Here is a 20,952-nt window from a genome sequence, read left to right on the forward strand (position 1 = left end):
ATTACTTTCTAGAGCTGGACAAAATAATATCAAAATTCATTTGGAAAAACAAAAGGTCCAGAATATCAAAGGGACTAATGAAAAGAAATGCCTGGGAAGGTGGCCTAGCGCTACCAGACCTCAAACTGTACTATAAAGCAGCAATTATCAAAACCACTTGGTATTGGCTAAGAAACAGAGAGGTAGACAAGTGGAATAGACTTGGCACTCAAGATGCAGTAGGCAAGGAATATAGCAACCTTCTGTTTGATAAACCCAAGGACCCCAGCTTCTGGGATAAGAACTCATTGTTTGACAAAAATTGCTGGGAAAACTGGATAACAGTGTGGCAGAAATTAGGCATAGACCCATACCTGACACCGTACACAAGAATAAAGTCCAAATGGGTACATGATTTAGGTATAAAGATTGATACCATGAATAAACTGGAGAAGCAAGGAATAGTGTATTTATCAGATCTATGGAGAAGGGAAGAATTCTTTACTAAAGGAGAGATAGAATGCATTATGAAATGCAAAATGGATAACTTTGATTACATTAAACTGAGAAGTTTTTGCACAACCAAACCCAATGCAACCAAAATCCAGAGGGATGTAGTAAATTGGGAAAGAATTTTTACAGCTAAGCTCGGGGATAAAGGCCTCATTTCTAGGATATATAGAGAAGTGACTCATATGTATAATCATACAAGTCATTCCCCAATTGATAAATGGTCAAAGGATATGAACAGGCAATTTTCAGAGGAAGAAATTAAAGCTATCTATAATCATATGAAAAAATGCTCTAAATCACTATTGATTAGAGAGATGCAAATCAAAACAACTCTGAGGTACCACATCACACCTATAAGATTGGCAAACATGACAGAACAAGAAAATGATAAATGCTGGAGAGGATGTGGGAGAGTTGGAACACTAATTCATTGTCGGTGGAGCTGCGAGCGCATCCAACCATTCTGGAGAGCAATTTGGAACTATGCCCAAAGGGCTACAAAAATGTGCATACCCTTTGACCCAGCAATATCACTACTAGGACTATATCCCCAAGAGATCATAAAAATGGGAAAGGGTCCCACATGTACAAAAATATTTATAGCAGCACTCTATGTAGTTGCCAAAAACTGGAAGTCAAGGGGATGTCCATCAATTGGGGAATGGCTGAATAAATTATGGTATATGAATGTAATGGAGTACTATTGTGCCATAAGAAATGATGAACAAGAAGACTTCAGAGAGGCCTGGAAGGACTTATATGACCTGATGCTAAGTGAAAGGAGCAGAACCAGGAGAACTTTGTGCACAGCAACGACCACAGTGTGCGAGAGTTTTTTCTGGTAAACTTGGAATTTTGTAATAACGCAAAAACTTCTTATAAAAAAAAAAAATCCCAAAGGTGCTTCTCAAGGCAAAATGCCTTCCACACTCAGAGAAAGAAATATGGAAGTCACTCACAAAATGTAGCAGATCATGTTTGTGTATGTGTATGTGTTTGTGTATCATGTTCTGATTTGTTATACGATTTCTTTCATTTATCTTAGTCTGACTACATAGCATGACTATAGTGAAAATATACTCAATAGGAAAGTATATGTAGAACCTATACAGAATTGTATGCAGTCGTGGGGAGGGAGGGGGGGAGTGGGGGGTAGGTGTGGGGGGGATAAAATCTCAATTGTATGGCAGTGATTGTTAAACATTAAAAAATAATAATAATAAATAAATAAATAAATAAATAAATAAATGAACAAGGTTAGTAGTCGCAATGGAGGGTGACAGCCATAAGGCAGAAGATTAACCAACCTGTCTGAGTTCATCCTGGTCTGATTTTAAAAGCAGTAATAAAGGTTGGGTTAATACAAAAAAAAAAAAGAAAAAAGAAAAATATACCAGACCACCTTATTAGCATTTACATAGAAATGAAATGGGCCCAATCACTCAAAGCACAGGAAACTATGTACTTAGAGACTGACAACATTCATTTTCAACATACGGTCTCTTACCTCAGAAGTCATTATACAAAACAGAATTTAAAAGTTGACAACAGTTATTCCTTTGGTCTATTCAGAATTTTTAATTGGTTAATTTTTTTCCCCAATCTTTCCTGTGTATTTTCAATAGTATTTTTTGGATAGTTTTAATATGCCCAAATAAGGATGGGGGGCAGGGTGAATCCCATTGTGACTGCATCATTGCTCTTACAAACTCAGGTGAATTTTTTAAAAACAGAAATCATAAAGCTGAAAAGTACCTTAAATGTCATATAGTCTAGTCCTATCATTTAACTAATGAAGAAACTCAACCATGAAATGATTTGTTTGAGATCGTAAGACAGGTAGTAAGTAGCCAAGACAGGACCCAAACTAATATCTCTTAATTTCCAGTCTAGTAATTTTTTTTCTATATACTAGGGATCCCCAACAGTTTGTAACTACTTTTTAATGACAGAAAATGCTGTGAGTATCTGTCAATTAAATAAATTATTATGACAAAAAAAAAAACCTACTTTGAATTCAGTTATCTATTTCTTACCTAACTGTACTCCTTTTGGGACTTCTTTGATTTTTCCGCCATGAATCAAGAAGCTCATTACTGAGAAAATCTCATGATCTGATGAGATCCTATCAGCCTTGGTGAATACTAAATAGTAACTGCTTCTCTTTTACCCAGGAACCCTGAGAGTCTTCATCTTCCAATTTGAATTTTTTTTTTTTTAAAAGGGCCATCTCTTAAAAAAGTCTGTTCATTGAATGGGTATATCTCACTCAAGGTGAGAATCTGATAAGACCTTAGCCTAAAGTGGCCAGGGTCTCCCACTGCATCCTAGGCCATCTCCAGTCATCCTAATGAATATCTAGCTATTGGACCCAGATGACTCTGGAGGAGAAAGAGAGGCAGGTGACCTTGCACAGCCCTCCCTCACTCAAATCAAAGTCAACTGCAAGTCACATCATCATCTTGATGTCACAGTCCTCTTCAAGAACAAAGGACAAACACAAAATCAGCCTTAGAATTCCACCTCATGAATACCTCTTGGTGCCTTTGATGAAACTTCCACTTTAGGAGGGAACTCAGCTCAAAACATCTCCTCCCTTCTTACCTGGCTGCACTTCTCTGCCATTCCCCTTCCCCAGCTCTTCCTCCTTCCTTCCCCTTCAACCTTTTCAGCTCCTCCCCCATTAGGCTCTAAGCTTCTTGAAAGCAAGAACTATCTTTCTTTTTCATATATGTATCCCCGGTGCTTAGCACAGTGTCTGGCATATGTTGGACTATTGTCCTTGGGGCTTTCTTGGCAAAAATACTGGAGCAGTTTGCCATTTCCTTCTACAGTGTATCCTCATTTTAGAAATGAGAAACTGAGGCAAAGAGGGGTTAAGTGACTTGCCCAAGGTCACACAGTGAGTAAATGTCTGAGGCCAGACTTGAACTCAGAGCTTCATGACTCCAGGTCCATTGTACCGTCTAGCTGTACCTATTCTGCCTGGCACTTCATACATTGATTGACTGACTAACAGTAACACTTTTGAATGAATCTGTACTGTGTTCATAACAGAAGCTACATATATTGGAAAACATATTAATACATATGTGCACAAAACATTTGTTTAGGCTTAAAAAAGGCATTTTGACCTATTTATGGATTTGCTCATGGAACCTCACAGATCTGAATTTCCTCTACAACATACCCAAGAAGGGTCACTTAGCCCATTTCACTTTTGCAGATAAAATGGGGGTTTGTCAGATGCCCAGATTACCTAAGATAGTGGCACTTATGTGGAAGATGTTTCTGCTTCTGAGAAACAGATTCCCACCATTTTCCAATGGGTGATGCCATCTGAATTGATCTAGGAATGCACCAAACATCATTTTACATTTACATCAAACCAAAATTTTTCCCTTTTCAACTTCTACCCAATACTCCTAATTGTGAACCCCCTTCCTTCCCTACCCTGCCAAGACTAAGGAGAATACTTCTTATCTGTCTTTCATGCAACAGCTTTATTTGAAGATAGCTATTATGTTTTCACTAAATCTTCTGATTTGTAGGATAAACCGCTATGGTTCCTTCAGCCAGTTCTCATGGCATGATCTCCTGGGGATCTTAAAGACCCCTTGCACTAACTCCATAGCTCTCCAAAGGTGAAAAGTTAACAGATTGTGACCACATGGGCTACCACACCATGCTGATTTTGCCATTTCAAATATTTTACTTAGCAAGCAGCTTTCCTAAAATATGAATTTTCTTTTCATTATCATTCTAATTAATAACATAACTAAACACTGAAAGTAAATCCTTGAAGATTAAAAAAATGGACCAGCCAATAAATAACCAATAAGAAACAAGTGGGTATTGTTTAATTGTTGTCTTTTTACTCCTGGTACCTAGTATAGTTTCTTGTACACTTTAACAGTTTAAATGTTTGTTATCACCTACACATCAGGTCATCCTCATTATTCCCCTCCCATCAAAACTCATACTCCGATTCTGAGACTCTGAGATCCTAAGCTCTGAAAGGGGAACTTTTGTCTTATCTTGCTTAGAACCAGGTCATCCCCCTACTTCCTGGGCATTTCCATACCATGCCATGGTGCAGGTATCATGTACCAGGTAACCCTCATTCTCTCTCCACCCTCCTAGAACCAAGAGGGATGAGGAATATGTTTCTGCCCCAATAAAAATATGAAATCCTTCGGGTCAGTCACTGTCCTACTTTCTTACATCTGTACTCCCAGATCTTAGCACAGTGCCCGGCACATAAATAGCATTTTTCATTCATTGATTCATCCATTCATTCAGTTGAACTGAAACAGACATACTATAGGCTAATACTAAAAAGATGCATTTAAAAGCTTCATATTCCTCCCTCCTTTTTATCCTTTATATCCTTTCTTCCATCAAGCTTCATCAATCAAGGTGTTACCTTGTAAGGCAACAATCATTTACTGTTTACTATGTTCCAGGAACTAGACTGAAACCTGGAGATACAAATATGAGCAAACAGTTCCTGTCCACAAGGAGTTTATATTCTAACGGGGGGGAAACAACCCACAAAAGCATGGAGTATGAGGTGGCATGGAAGGTGCCTATGAAGGGGCACAGTGTCATATAGTCTGAAGAGTTAAAGGCAAATCCAGGAGGGGGAATGAAGGATGGATGTCTTGTACCCCTCTCCAAAATGGACAACCCCACAAGGAACTCACCAATGGGAAAAGGGGGCCATGAATGGTAGAGGGATTTTCCTGAATAAGAAGACCCAGGTACCAAGAAAAGTCCCAGAGTGAAAAGGCAGCTACAATGAAAAGGTAGTAAAGTCTGTTTGTCCCTCATGTTTATCTTTTCCTTTCCATTTCCACTGCCAGTGAATTTAATGCACCCCATCATTGCCCTATTTCTAGACTATTTCAATAAAACACCAATTTCTCTACCTGCATCCAATATCTCCCACATTAGTTATCCTGCTTAACACTGCAGTCACACTTATCTAGCTAAAATACCTTTCATTTTATCACTTACCTGCTCAAGAATTTACAGTGATTTAATACTATTTGTGTTTCATCCCATCCAAAGTGCTCAGCTTGGCACTGAAGGCCTTTCACAATATCTCTCCACTTATCTCCAGTCTTCAAAATCTGTTCCTATTTCTGGATCTCTATCTGGGCTAGCCTCTCACTGACCTCAACACACACATAGTTCATTCCCACCTTTCCTCAAATCATCCCCCATTCTTTCTCCCTTCCCAAATCCAATCAACCTTTTAAGTGAAGTTTAAGATTCACTTCCCATGTACTTACCTCCTCCAAAACACTTCCCCTGATAACATTCAACTTTCCCAATGCTAATCAGTCATAGCAACTACTATCTATACATATACTTTGGCACTTCAGAATATTTAATTTGTCTGTCTATATACATATTTTTAGTACTTAATTTTATTCAATTTAATACTTCATTCTCTTCCCAGATTTTCTTTTAACTCTCCAGACTATTTTCAGCGGTATCCAACTCTTTGTGACCCAATTTGGGGTTTTCTTGGCAAAGATACTGGAGTATTTGCTATTTCCTTCTCCAGCTCATTTTACAGATGAGGAACTGAGGCACACAGGATTAAGTGACTTACCCAGGCTCACATAGCTAGTAGGTGTCTGAGACTGGATTTGAACTCAGGAAGATGAGTCTCCCTGAGTCCAAGCCTGGCACTTTATCTACTGCCTCATATAACTGCCTGCTACTCCACAAATGTCATGGTTAATTTTTCAGTTTTGTCAACTCTTTGTGATCCCATTTGGGGTTTTCTTGGCAGAGATACTGCAGTGGTTTGCCATTTCTCCAAGTCATTTTACAAGTGAGTAATCAAACAGGGGTCAGTGACTTGCCCAGGGTAACACAGCTAATACATATCTGAGGCTAGATTTGAATGGAGTTCTTCCTGACTCCAGACCAGACACTCTATCCAGTGCATCTCCTCACTACCTGCTATCCTATAATTACTTTGCATTTAATTTTTATACATTTTGCATCTACTTTTCTGTATACATGTTGTTTTCCCACCCTTCCCCTAGAAGAATATAAGCTCCTTAAAGGCAAGACTCTTTCATTTTTGTCTTTATATCCCCAGGTTTTAGCACAATGCACAGCACATAGCAGGCATTATATTTTCAAATTTAACTCATATCAATTGGATAGCATCACAAACTCCTTGTGGGCAAGAATCATGTCTTATTATTATTCTGTGTTGACACAATGCTGAACAAGATTCAAGTAATAGAGTGGATGCTTAATATATATTTGTTGGGTTGAACTGAGAGTAAAATGAATAAAATAAATAAAATGAAGAAAAAAATAGTTGCTACTATCCAACTGTACATTCATAATAGATACAGGAATATACATTTCTCACTGAGACTGACAATAATTAGGCAGTGAAGTACTGTAGAAATTAATTTAGATACCTCTCTTAAATAGTTAAAAAAACCACTCAGTTCTCAGTTGAAGTTAGAATCACTCTACGTCTCAGTTTATTTAACTCAGGACGCATTTGTCACATTATCTAAAGGGAGGTCCATTAGGTTAATTGTGGTTAAATGAATAATACTCATTGATAGTACTAACGAGCACTACTTTGAATGCTCCCTAATTCAGTTAGATCTAAGGAACCAATTATCCATGATCTGTGCACTTCATCTGACAAACACTTTGGTGGATTTTTTTCCCTCCATTCAGAGAATCTTCTCCCTTTGTTTAAATTTGTCTTTCCATTTGTAATTAACAAATATACAGTTTACTTCTTTTTAGACGATGAACTGACTTATCACAGTCCATAAAAATTTCTTTGGCAGTATGTTTCTCGCTAGGTGAGTATACTTACAGGTTTGTTGGATTGGGCAGGCAGGACCTGGTGACAGACCTTCTGGTCTTCCCATAGACAAGTCAGTTGCTGACCATACAAAGGGGCACATTGGGTGGAGGCATTGAGGAGCTCTTCTCAATAAGCTAGAAACAAGCTTATAAAGCATAGGTCTGATCACGTCACATACATATGCTATACTTAAACTCCAGTGGTTCCCTGTTACACCCCAGGATCAAATAGAAAATCCACTATTTGGCATTTAAAGCCCTTCATACCTTGGTCCCACCCTCTCCTCACGTTTATGGTTTTCTTACACCTTATTAGCACCCATCCACCAACCTACCAAGCACTTTGCCATCCAGTGACACTGGCCTCTTTGCTGTTTCAAGAAGATACTCCATTTCTACCCTGTATAGACATTTTCTCTTGCTGACTCCCATGCAACTCTCTTACCCTGAATTAACTATTTCCTGTATTTATAATTCATTTAATTTAGCTTGTATTTAGCTTTTTTCGAAGAAAACCATGACATCAGAGAAATGGTGGTATGAGTTGCAGTTGACTTTGATTTGAGTGAGGAAGGGCTGTGCAAGGTCAACAGCCTCAGTTTCTCCTCCAGAGTCATCAGGGTCTGTTGAGGTTTAGGGGTGCTTGGGAACCGAAATAGCAACACGCCAGGTCCTGCCCAATTTGACCCAAGCCTTCTTTGAGCCAAAGTAAAACAAAGTTTATTAAAAGTCCACCATATTGGGTAGATTCTTAAGGAATTTAAGCATTTATGTCACTAATGCCAGAGGCCCAGATTGAACCTGAGTTTTTGTAATGCTAATGTAAGCAGGCTAGATAGAATTTGAACATTTGTGAAGCTTGTATTGATAAGCAGGCCGAAATGACTGGGAGCTCCTTCGTGGAAGCAAGATGGATCTTATATACAGAAAGACTGAGGGAAGAATCCAGTGGTGGCCAAGTAGTCTGGGGAGTCCTGGGATGGTCTTGATGGAAGTGGTCAATAGCCTCGGGTGTCTAGAGGTTGAATCTTGGGAATATCCTTTTGGTAATGACCAGTATTCTGGGGCAACTAGAGGTCAAATCTAGGGAGGATCTTGATGGGAGTAGCCAGTAGCTTGGAGAATGGGATTTTGATAGGATCAAAGATGGGAAGTAGCAGAAGGAAATGTTATGGTGATAACAGAGATTTAGGCATAGGGATAATGAAAAGCTTGTGGCCTCAAGGGAAAGCCAGATCAAGTGGGGAAGAGGAGAGTTCAAGGGGGTTCCCAGAGCCTACATCCCACCAGGTCCAGTGGCCAGATATTCATCAGGATAACTGGAGATGACTCAGGATACCCTGGCCCTCTTTAAGCTAAGCCCTAACCTCCTTTTACTGAGGGGAGGGAGACACGTTTTATTATCAGTTCTCTTGAACCACCATGAGCTCTTCATTTGCTCAGAGTTCAATTTGCTTTTTGGGATCTTTTCATTCACATTGCACTCACTGTGAATGTTATTCTCCCACTTCTGTTTATTTCATTCTGCATCAGTTCCTGCTAATCTCACATTTCTCTGACTTACTTTTACTCATCATTTTTTATTCATCCTCTTCTTGTTCATCTTGAGAAGCAATATGGCTTCTCAATAATAATAATAATGAGACTTGCCTAAAACCTAGCAAGACTTGGGTCAAGTCTCATCATTGACCCATATTGGCTATATGACCTGAGATAAAAGAATCTCTCAGTGCCCTAAGCAAATCTCTAAAACGATAAATTGCAAAGAATGCGCCAGCCTGCAATGATAAGACCCAATCTTCTCACTCATATATTAATGGGATCACAGATCCAGACTCTATCCCATAATTTCTTCATGCACAATATACAACTTGTCCAGTCATTCACCAACCAAATAACAATAGTCTTCTAGTTTTACAGCTGAAAGGGACTTTGGAGTCCACTGAAGCTAATCTCTCTCATTTTAAAGATAAAGAAACTGAGAGGGAGAAGGAATAAGTAACTTTAAAAAGGCTGAGTCAGGAGTTAAATCCAAGACTTTTTGACTCCAAGTTCAGTACCCTACCTAATATGACAAAAAAAATGCCACCATGAGTATTTTTGTACATATTGGAGGTTTGTTTTGGTCCTCGACCTCTTTAAGGCATATGCCTGCTAGTGAAATAATTGCTGGATCAATGGTTATGAACAATTTTCTTACATAATTTCAAACAATCTAAAATGACAGAGTCAATCCAAGTCTCCACCAATATTAGCATTATCCTTATTATTTTAATTTTATGTTAAGTTAAAAGCTTTACCCCTATCCTAATAATAAAGGGGTTATACTAAGGTAGCTGTGAAATTATGCATACTCATCTCCAGAAATAGTATATACCAGCAATGTTCTGTCAATATTTCTCTTTGGAATATTTGATATGTTGGGTTTTTTTCCTCTTCAAGAACCAGAATCTCCAAAACAGCAGACCCAGGGAAATAAGCTAATATACTGGACTGTATTCTCCCAGATAGCAAGTATGTTATCCAAGTCCAGAAATTATATGAAATGCTAAATGGTAGAGAACTTACCAGAAGTCATGCTAACCATTGGAAAAGGACAAAGTTGAAATAACAGGACTGAGTCTTGTAAATGAACTAGCTGCTGTGCACTCTACCAACCAAACTTTGGAAAACTACCTGGGGAAAGTCAGGAAACTTGCAACAGAGAATTATGAAGATAGAAATTCTGTTAATCTATCAAAAATTCATCTTAGGGCAAAATTTTTCTTCTTTTCACTACATTTAGTAATATCTTAGTGATAATGCACATAACAGGAGGGAACCTTAATTAATCTGAAGTATCAGTCCCAATTGTCTAATATCCTGAAATTAAGTTAATTGAATGTAAAGTATATTGAGGACTTAATTTCCCTACTTGAATTCAACAGCAACAAATACTTCAAATTCTGTCTCTCAGTTCCATGATGTAGAATATTTACCCATTGTTTGTCCATGCTTCCCTTTTCACTGAGTCTTTGGGCCAACACTTATTTCACTGGAACAGAAAACTCCTCACAAGGAATGTCCCTTCATCAATGCCAATCTGCAATGCTTCTGAAACTTACAAACAGTTGTATGAGACATTGAAAGGTTAAATGACTTACCTTGGGCCACAAAGCAAGCATGTCAGTCTCCCTGTCTATTACAACACTGCCTTAATTATATCTACACTGTGTAAACTAAAGTGCCCATTTAATGCAATTGTGTGTGTCTGTGTATGTATGTTATATGTATTTTCAGACATAGATTCACCAGAACAGTTTCAGGTTTCATCTCCAAATGTTAGCTACCCTGTTCTTCCAGGCTCAGCTCTATAGGGAGTCCCTATGCCTGCCAGAAGTTAGCCAGCAATGGAGAGGAAAGTCCTGCCCTCTCCCAGAAGAGTGTTCAGAAGGAAGGAAGGAAGGCAATAACTAATGCTGAGAAGTGAGTCAGCCAGTACAGAAGTAAACATTATCTAGCTGAAAAGAGAAAGATAAAGTAGAGATAATGGGAAGGAATCCTAAGAGGAGATGCCAGATACCTGAGGCTCTGAATCAGAAGGACTGAGAACAGGTATCACTGAGTGCTGTTTGTTGGGAAAGGAATCTAAAGAAGAGAAAAAGTTGGATGCCTGGATCTTGGCAAAATGATGGGCAGATCTCTGATCTCCTGCTCTCTGTGCCCATCCATCTACCCTTTTCTCCTTGACTCTCACTTCCTCCTCCGTATGTATCCAATATAATATAATCCAACAAACATTTAATAATCAATCAACAGGCACTTATCAGCCATCGTCTACATGCAAGGAAGTATTATGCATTAGGAGCACAAAGACAAAAAAGGAATCACTCCTGCTCTCAATGAGCTTTTATTAAATAAGCATTAAGGGTGAGGCACCCTCCTACATGCTACAGGTATACAGACCATGATCTCAGAGATCCTACTTCCCACTGGGCCTTGCACTAAGACAACCCTACGCTATTGGTCTTTCACTCAACTTCCCACTTGGTTTCCTTTCCCTTGGTTTCACACCTCTACCAAGTCCTTGGCTCACCTATGGCCCTGGCTCCCTTCAGTCCTTTCCTGTATTAACTAAAGTAGAATATGATCACCATGGCAGTAAAATTCTATCCCCTTCCATGCATTCTACTTCATTGCCAAGGCAGTACAACAGCTGATGGTAAATTCCACTTATTTTTCAATGTCCTGAAAACAGGTTACATCAAAATAATAGACCTTTGCCCAGAAACTAACTCATGACCTCTGACAGGGACCTACTGTGTACTGTAAGTAGGTATGTAAATGTTAGCTATTAATCTTATTACTATTAATCCTTAGGTAGAATAAATAGAGTCCCGAACTGCAGAATCAGGAAGGGTTAGGTCCAAATCCTGCCTCAGAAGTGCAACAGCAGAATAATGAATCAAGAGTTAGAGAGGATACTTATTATCTGTGTGATCTGGGGCAAGTCACTTAATCTCTCCTCTCCTCAGTTTTCTCTTCTGTAAAATGGGGAGAATAGTAACTACTTCACAGGATTGTTGTGAGGTTCAAATGAGATACGGTACCAGAGTACTTAGTAAACCTTAAAACAACCACAAAAATCAATTGTTACTTGATCATCATTATTGTTGATTCTCTGTTATCTCAAGATTTTAAATTCCTCTTTGGATCTCAGTGACAGGGAGGTAAGAGGAGAATCTTCTTTGAGATACAGACAGCAACACTAGAAAATTCATGTCAATCCAAATTTTGGGATTCTTAAAGACCTTAGAGTGCCTTATTTCTGAGATTATCTTTAATTTAACCTGTCTATATCCTGTTTATTCATAGTTGTTTGCATACTGTCTTCCCCCAACAGACTGACTTCCTTGAAAGAAGAGACTGTTTTTGCTTTTCTTTGTATCTCCAGCAATTTGTATGGTACCTGGCACATAGTAGGTGCTTAATAAATACTTGTTGACTTGACTTGACTGTAGATATCTAAATCAGAGGAGCAAAAGATTTGTTTTAGTCCCTAGTTTATCTGTGGTCCTCATATCAATGTTTCACATTCTTCTATTAAAACAGCATAAAAATATCCACTATTGAATCACTCTTCCTACATCCCCCATCATCTAGAAAAAGTAAATTTATATTTACCGTAATCTGAATAATGCTTAAGTCCAACTAAAAAATAAACTATAAAACTTTTGTTAGCTTTCCACTTTATGCAAATTTTCAGATCACAGAATTTTTAAGTTAGATGGACCTCAGTGGCCATATAGTCCAAATGACATCTGTAAAAGAACATCTATTTCCTCATGAAATAACATCTGCACAAATAGTCAGCCTTTGCTTGAGAACGGGCAATCTCCATCCCCTCCCCCTGCTCCCTACACACTGTTCTGGAGTTTTTATTTTGGGATTCTTTCCTGAGGTGATCAGTGAATTCTTTTAGTGCCTATTTTGCCCTCTGATTTCAGGACATGAGAGCAGTTTTCCTTGATAATTTCTTGAAAGACACACTATTATTTTTAAGTTTGTGTTGAGTCTCAATAAACGTGTACCACTAAAATATCCTAAAGGTGATAACAGTGATCCCAAAATGCACCTAGTGTACCATCATTAGCTTTAAACACTGCATAAACACCAATAGAAATTTAGAAATTAGAAATAGAAACACCAAATGAAAATTTAGCCATCTGAGATCATCTGGAAAGGATAAAGCCAGGAGAGGGGGAGCATGCAGTAAGTCAAGGAATACAAAGGTGTAATGCATTAGTTTTAAGGCCAATTGACAGAGCCTTAAGGAAGCAGAGGTTATCCAGAGCGTAATAAATCTTGCAAAACCAGCAAAGTGACATTTTTCAAGGACAAGACAGGTAATAAATATGAGCATTGGCTTATCTGAGACTAAACAGAAAGAATAAAGGTAGGGGGAAGATGGTTTCTTTCAGTGCGATACATAGAAAGGAGCTCAGAAGCATTTGTTTTGAGGAACCTTCTGAATTGTGGGATTTTCTAATTCTCTCTGGCATTATTTCTATTAGTAAAATATACTCGTTTGGTATTAAATGCTTTGGGGCTTGGCTTTTCTTTGACAGTCCTTTTGAAATTTCAATAAAGCAGTTTCACCATGTTGAGCCTTATTTCCATGTCCCTTTAGTATCTAAAACTAAGCTGACCTCAAAATCAAACTGCTTGAAACAAAAGAAGATAGTTAACATGCTTCACAGTGCCCTAAAAAAATTCAGCTAAGATGCTGATGCCAAGCTAATTCTGTGCTTAGAGTTAAACTTATTTCATTTAGCTTTGCTTTCTTTTTCAAACCCTTCCCCTTCCCCCAACTGGCTAAAATAGAGCTTTGTACAATAGAAAAAAGGGGTCAAATGTAAATAAGAATTGCCCTTAACATATCAGTTAAAGCCAACAAATTGTTAACTTATTTTAAAAAAAAGGTTTGGGGTGATTTGTTTTTAAATTGGATATTATGCTAAAGAATACAATAGGTTAATCTACACCTGTTCTGTTATTAAACTTTTCATTCCTAATGAAAAGTAATCAAGTACAAATAACATTTGAGGAGTTATCAATCACTGAAAAAAAGCAAAAATTTGAACTAGGTTATCACAGAAAATTTCATTTGTTGTGATTAGTAGATATTTTAACTTATAATGATAAACCTGTGGAGGGGGTTGAACTGGATCCCTTGCAACTCTAAATTGATGGTCCAATGATCTATCAGAAGGTAGTATAACGGAGATACATAAAGGAGTTCTGTAGCAATAGTGTTCTGGAAATAGGTGGAGGCCAGAACACTTAGACTGTAATTTAGAGTTACCAGGTGCTCTTTTTATTAACTATGTGTTTTTACTACCTTTCCCAGTCTGGAGATCATAGGGTGATAGATTTAGAACTGGGAGGATCATTTAATCATACCCCTTATTTTACCTGTGAGGAAGTGAGGCCCAAAGAGGTAAAGACTGAATTTTGCTCAATGTCACACAATTATTAAGTGGCAAGGTCAGCAACTGAACTTGAGTCCTCTGACTCCAATCAGTCCCTGAGCTTTTCATTGAACTATCATCTCCTGCTCTCCTTGCTAATGGAGACAGATCACAAAGTAGCTGCTGTGTAGACCCAATTTCTCCATAAAAATTACCCTGATCCATCTCAATCAATAGGCTTGTCTCCTTGTCTTCTTCTTGTCACACTCCATTTCTCTTCCCCCCCCCCCAAAAAAACCACTTTTAGTTGAATTTGGCAAGTTTCATGAACCTCAACTTATTCTGGGGTTTTAGCCTTCCTGGCACTGGTCTCCAGGTTTCCATGCCATGCTTTTGTATTCTTCTTTGTATTTATGCCCCTACTCCCATCTAAGACTCCCGTCCCCTATTTCACAGTTCTGTGAGGGCCTTGTGTATAATATGTATGATTACTCTTTTAATTACAATATTCGATTAACATCCCCCCATTTCTCCACCACGCAACAGAGGCAAAGAATTTGCTCAATTTGTGCTTCAGGGACAAGGCAAATACAATTGGACAGCCATGCTGGCCTCAGTAATGCTGACTTCCTTTAAAAGATCAATTTCATTTGTAACACCGCCAGTTTAAGATGGCTTCCTGCTTACTGACATTGATTGTGCATGAAAGGTTTTTGTGCTCCCTGTGTGGCTCTCTCTTAATGCAATCAACTCAGCTTTTCCCGTTTGCTTGTAGCCCTTTCTTTTCTCTTGTTGGACATCTTTCTAAAGGTAACAAAGCACTATCTCTTTTTTTTATTTTGCTGACTTTGAAAGATTTTTGAAGGTCTTTTGAAAGAAAGAGAAGCCAAGTGAGAAAATGTTTTTTACTGGCTCCTAATTCCAGCTGTTATAAATCTAGGCCCATTCATTCAGCTACCTTTATCGGGTTGCCTTGATCCAAATTCACGCCCCATTTTATTCTCACAACTAACTGGGTGGTGTGCCAGGCAAGTCACTTAACATCTCAACCTATTTCATCATCTATAAAATGGAACTAATATTGGCATTTAACTTACAAAGTTGTTGAGGGGCAACTAGGTGGTGCAGTGGGTACAGCACCAGTGCAGTAGTCAGGAGGACCTGAGTTCAAATCTTACCTCAGACACTTGACACTCACTAGCTGTGTGACCTTGGGCAAATCACTTAACCCCAATTGCCTCATCCTGGGTCATCTCCAGTCATCCTGATGAATGTCTGGTCACTGGATTCGGATGGTCTGGAGGAGAAGTGAGGCTGGTGACCTGCACAGCCTTCCCTCACTCAAAACAAAGTCAAGTGCAAGTCATGTCATTATTTCTCTGATGGCATGGTCTTTTTCAGCAACAAAGGACAAACATACACACATCACCTGCTTTCAGTTACTTGAAAAGAAGTCATTCCAAACAATTTGGGAGCAGCACTGGACATCTTTTGATTGTCGATTGCTGCTTGGGACATTCTTGGGTGAATTCAGTAGAAGGGTTGGATAAGAAGAGCCTTCACAACGTCCTCCAATATTCCTGAGGTCCCTTTCACTGGTAATAATCAACAGGTTGGAATAACAACCAAAGATAACTACTGATAATTGTTGCTGATTGACAGTTCTGTCAGCCAATGGCCCTAGTGTGTTCCACAACTATTTCTGGGGCCCCATTAATACAAAATTCCTGCATACCGCCTTGATCCTCAATCCTGTGATGGATTTGCATGGTACTTTTAGTGCTACAAGTTAAATGAGGACATTCTGTTGTGTTTATTCTGGTAAACCTACATAGCCCCATTTCTAGCAGTACTCACAATTCTTATACGCTATACTCGATTAGGAAATATTTTTGGTTTGCTTTTCTGAGACCTTTTCCTTCGACTCCTATGACTAACAAGAGTGAATCCTGCCAAAATTTACAAGATGCGTCCCACTGTAGCAGAGGAAAAGCCTCCAACAAGTCTGTTGTGTTTAAAGGACTGTTTGTTTCTGAGATGTGGTTAGTGATAATGGTGTTGGACCAGGAGCCAAAAGACTTGAATTCAAGTCTCATCTCTTGGAGACGAAACCTGGCTATGGTAAACTCCGGAAATTCTGGACGGGTTAAGCCAAATACTTTCTCCAAAGCAATCCCCTTCTTTTCCCGCCCCACCCCACCCCTCCCAACACAACACACACTTTCTCCTGGACCCACCTCCTCTCTCTCAGGTTCAGGTTCAAATAACTATTTTGTCCTCTTTTGTACCTGTCCGTTCAGGCAATGAATCTGGCGCTCAAAATGTGACAGAGCTACATCCCCAGCAGTCACCAAAGCAAAACATGCGGCACAGGTCCTTCTCCCACCATTTGGAATTTCCAAAGTTTGAGGAAATTGACCCTCTGCTCCCTCTGACTCCTACAGCAAACCTTCGGATCCACGGCGTTCCTGTTGTACCGGGGCCAGAAATGCCCTCCACCCTACCCCCACAACACCTTCAAACATTCAAGTTGACTTCCCATAAACTACAAGTTTGATGGAGTTTGCATGAGGATTCTCCTCTCCATTAACTGAGCTATGAAACTCCTTTCCGGCCAGGTAAAAGGGGGAACTGGATCCCAATTCTCTTTCTGATCCTAGGGATATTTTGGATATCTCGCCTGCTGGCCGCTACCTAGGCACCATCAACGAGCCGATCGTCCAGGTGTACCCTCCCACCCTCCCCTCCACGCACCCCTGAGCCCTCTGTGCACTGCTCCATTCAAAGGGGACCCCCTTTATTATCATCTGGTTACTCTGGCCTCCGGTGAACGAGGCCGAGAGTCTTCAGGAAGGAGAGGGGCGTTGGCGCCTCCAGACCACCCCAACCCTGCCTCTCCACCCCATACCCATGCTTCCCACCGTCGCTGGGAAGGACCCAGCGGGAAGCAACGAGTGGGCGGCGGCCAAGCTGGAGTGGGCCAAGAAGGAGGCTCTGCTTTCTCTCCCCCCGCCCCATGCTCCCCCAATTCCCAACGCTAGCGATTCCACCAACGCCGCTGTGCTCAAGGGACAATAAGCCGCGGAAGCCCCCACTCACCCATCGCTCCAAGTCTTGCTGCCCTTCCTTCCTTGGGCTCTGCAGCTTGTGAATGCCAGGCTGCCGTGGCAGACTGAAGTTTGTGGAGCGGCCAGCTGCTCTCCCCTGCCCAGGAACACAAGCTCTCGGGGCTGCTACCGGCCCTCACGCCCCTCTCCCCTCCCAGTGGAGATCTCCCTCTGGCGTCAGTCAACTAAAGGCGGCCGCACCAAACCCCTCCTCTTTTTCACCTGCCTTGCCACACTAGAGGAATCCCCCGCCCCGTAATTCCTCTCTCCTCCCCTGTGCAGTCCCCCTCTTCCGACCCTTTGCTCAACTTTTCCCCTATGCCAGTCCTTCTCAGTCCAGACCCGCTGCACTCATCTGTTCATCCTCACCCACATCCCTCCTCACATACACCAGGAAATCACTGTGACCAAGTAACAAAGTTTCCACACAGCTGTGGCGGAGATTTCAGAAAAAGGTAAAGGGATCAACCAGTATAAGTGTGGTGGTTTCAGAGCTGTGACATTTGGGTATATGGTACCTGTTTGGGAACATTGACTGACTCTTCAGTTTGAAGCCCTTCCACCCTATTTCTCATCCCCCATAAAATTTTAGAATTGGAAGGGATTTCTGAGGCTGTCCAGTTCTACCCATAACAACAAAAGAATTCCCACTATGACATGCTGAACTGACTCTTGAGTTAGAGGACCTGGTTTCCAATCTCTGCTACCCAGGTGATCCTGGACAAATCATTGAGCTTCAGTTTCCCCATCTGTAAAATAAGGGGACTGGATTCCATTGCCCCTGAGAACCCTCACAGTTGTAGATCTGTAATCACATATAGGTTAAGTGGTCATCCAGCCTTTGGGCAGGATAGGTGACAACTGCCTCTGGAGCAATCATTCAACATTTAATGTGCCCTATAAATATTTTTATTCATTATAAATAACAATTTAGTAAAAAATGTCCTGGTGATGGCTTGTCCTGGAGTGCTCTGAGCTCTGGTTGTTAGAGTAACCCAACTTTTGGAACTGTGTCCAAAGGTTTGGACTTGAAGCAAGGGAAAAAGGTGGGTCTGGCTTCAGGTGGACAGTTCTGTTTCCAACATTCCCCAATCTCTGAGAGAGTTACATCTGGTTTTCTTGTTAAGTGGAGGGCTAAAACTCATGGGAATAATCCCATCAATAGGCATCATATTATTTTGGATGAAAATTGCCAACAGTTGCCCATTCTGGTTTGCATGTTGAATATGTTGCACTACCTGTGCATGGTTATGAAGGTAAAGTTTTGAAAGGCCTTAAAAATAATTGGGGAAAAAAGAAAACAAGTCCAGGACTTGTGGTATAGAAGAAGAAAGTGTTCAGTGCACAGGAAGACATCTGCTTTCCAGCTTTGGCTCTCCTACATGTCACCTAACCAGTGTATTTCAGTGACTTCATGAATGGAGGAGGCTGGACTAAATAATTTCTAAGGTCTGTTATAGCCTTAATGTTATATCATCCTGAGGACTGATGCCCTGGTTCTGCCACTGACTGACACTGGAAGTTATTTTTCGAAGTCCATCACCAGAGTTTATTATGCTTCCATTGTATTCAAGGGGTGTGCTATACCAAACATACATCTCTACTATGGACGCTGCACAAGAAGACCATTTACTGTAATAGGGAAAGAAGTGAAGATGCACATGAAAATATGTAAAGTTCCATAATAAGTACATATTTAAAGGAACCTAGTTCTGGACAGTATGACAACAGAAAAAAAATTCACTCTGGAGCTTGAGGATCTAGTTTCAAATCCTATCTTAAAGCATATGAAGAAGTGACCAAGTCACTTTAAAAAATTATTTTCAATTCCAAACCATCTGCTTCCCACCTCCCTTTTTAAGAAAACAAAATGAAATGAAATCTGTTAGAAAAAACATTCAGTCAAGAAAAATGAATTCCTACATTAGTTGGGTCCAAAACACACACACACACACACACACACACACACACACACACACACACACACACACACACACATACACCCTCAATTTATACTCTGAGTCTATCACTTCTCTATCTGGAGGTGGGTAGAATGTTTCATCATATGTCTTTTGGAATTGTGGTTGGTCATTGCATTGATCAGAGTTCCTTAGTCTTTCCAAGTTTATCTGTCTTTACAGTATTGCTGTTGTATAAATTGTTCTGTTTCTGCTCACTTCATTTTGCATCAGTTCATACAAATCTTCCTATGTTCTTCTGAAACCATTGTTTCTAATGATATAGTATTGTTCTATCACATTCATATACCACAACTTGTTCAGCCATTTCCTAATTGAAAGGCATCTTTTCAGCATTCCAATTCTTTGCCACCACAAAAAAGAGCTGTTAAAAATATTTTCATGTATGTAGATCTTTTTTCTATTTCTTTGATCTCTTTAGGGTATAGAGCTAGCAATGGTATCACTGGACCAAAGGGAATGCACAGTTTAATAGATTTGGGCACATAGAATCAAATTGCTTCCCAGAATGTCTAGACTAGTTCACAGTTTCACCAACAAAATATTAATGTACCAGTTTTCCCACAGCTACTCCAGGATTTATCATCTTTCTTTTTTGTCCTTCATTAAAGATTGAAAAATCTTAAAGGACTATATAAATGCTAACTATAATTAGATGAGGCAGTGTATATTGAAGTACTCTGCAAACCTTAATGTGCTATTTGAATGTATAATGTGTGAGAGGATTCCTCAGAATTGTCTTAATTTTTACTTGTCTATTACTGATTTAGAGCATTTTTATATGGACATCTTCTTTTTAAAAACTGCCTATCCATAGTCTTTGACTATCAATTTGGGAATGGTTCTTATTTCAATAAATTTGAATTACTTTCCTATATATCTTAGAAATCAGACTTTTATCAGAGAAACTTGCTGCAAAGATATTTTTCCCAATTTCATTCTAATTTTAGCTGCATTAGTTTTGTTTGTGTAAAATCTTTTTAATTTCACGTAGTCAAAACTGTCCATTTTATCTCCTATGAACCTCTATCTATCTTGTTGATCATGAGCTCTTTTCTATCCATAAATCTGACAGGTATTTTTTCCCCATGCCCCTCTAATTAGCTTATGATTTCACCCTATAAGTCTAAATCATGTACCTATTTGGATCTTAATTATACTCAAGTCCAAACACATATACACTGGTAAGATGTTGGTCTACACCTAGTTTCTGCCAGACTACTGTCCAGTTTTCCCAACAATTTTGTTGAATAGTGAATTGTTATCTCAATAGCTAGGCTTATCAAACATAAGGCTTCTGTGCTCTCTTGTTTCTGCATATTGCTTCACCAAGTCACTTAACCTCCTCATGGACCTCACTCTCCTCATCTATAAAATGAGGAAATTGGCATAAACTCTGAGTAATGGCCTCTGAGGTCCCTTCCATCTCCAAAACTATGATCTGTTTTGGAGTCAAGAGGGATCTGGGTTTTAATTTCATCACTTATACTTACTATTCATATGACCATGGGCAAGTCATCTAATCTTCCTCAATTTTTACATCTGTATATTTGTTATAAAAAT

General features: G+C 39.5%; 1 protein-coding gene across 1 annotated transcript in view; it reads right to left on the reverse strand.

Annotated features, from left to right (window-relative positions):
• GPM6A (glycoprotein M6A) overlaps positions 1-17,733 on the reverse strand; it is a 526,020-nt gene extending 508,287 nt beyond the window's left edge. Inside the window, exon 1 of the mRNA XM_072623644.1 lies at positions 17,403-17,733. Coding sequence (XP_072479745.1) covers positions 17,403-17,406 — 4 coding nt within the window. The 5' untranslated portion in view covers positions 17,407-17,733. The remainder of the gene's footprint in view (positions 1-17,402) is intronic.
• Positions 17,734-20,952: the final 3,219 nt, after the last annotated feature.

The sequence above is a fragment of the Notamacropus eugenii genome, chromosome 7, assembly GCF_028372415.1.
Source record: "Notamacropus eugenii isolate mMacEug1 chromosome 7, mMacEug1.pri_v2, whole genome shotgun sequence".
NCBI classification, from domain to species: Eukaryota; Metazoa; Chordata; class Mammalia; order Diprotodontia; family Macropodidae; genus Notamacropus; species Notamacropus eugenii.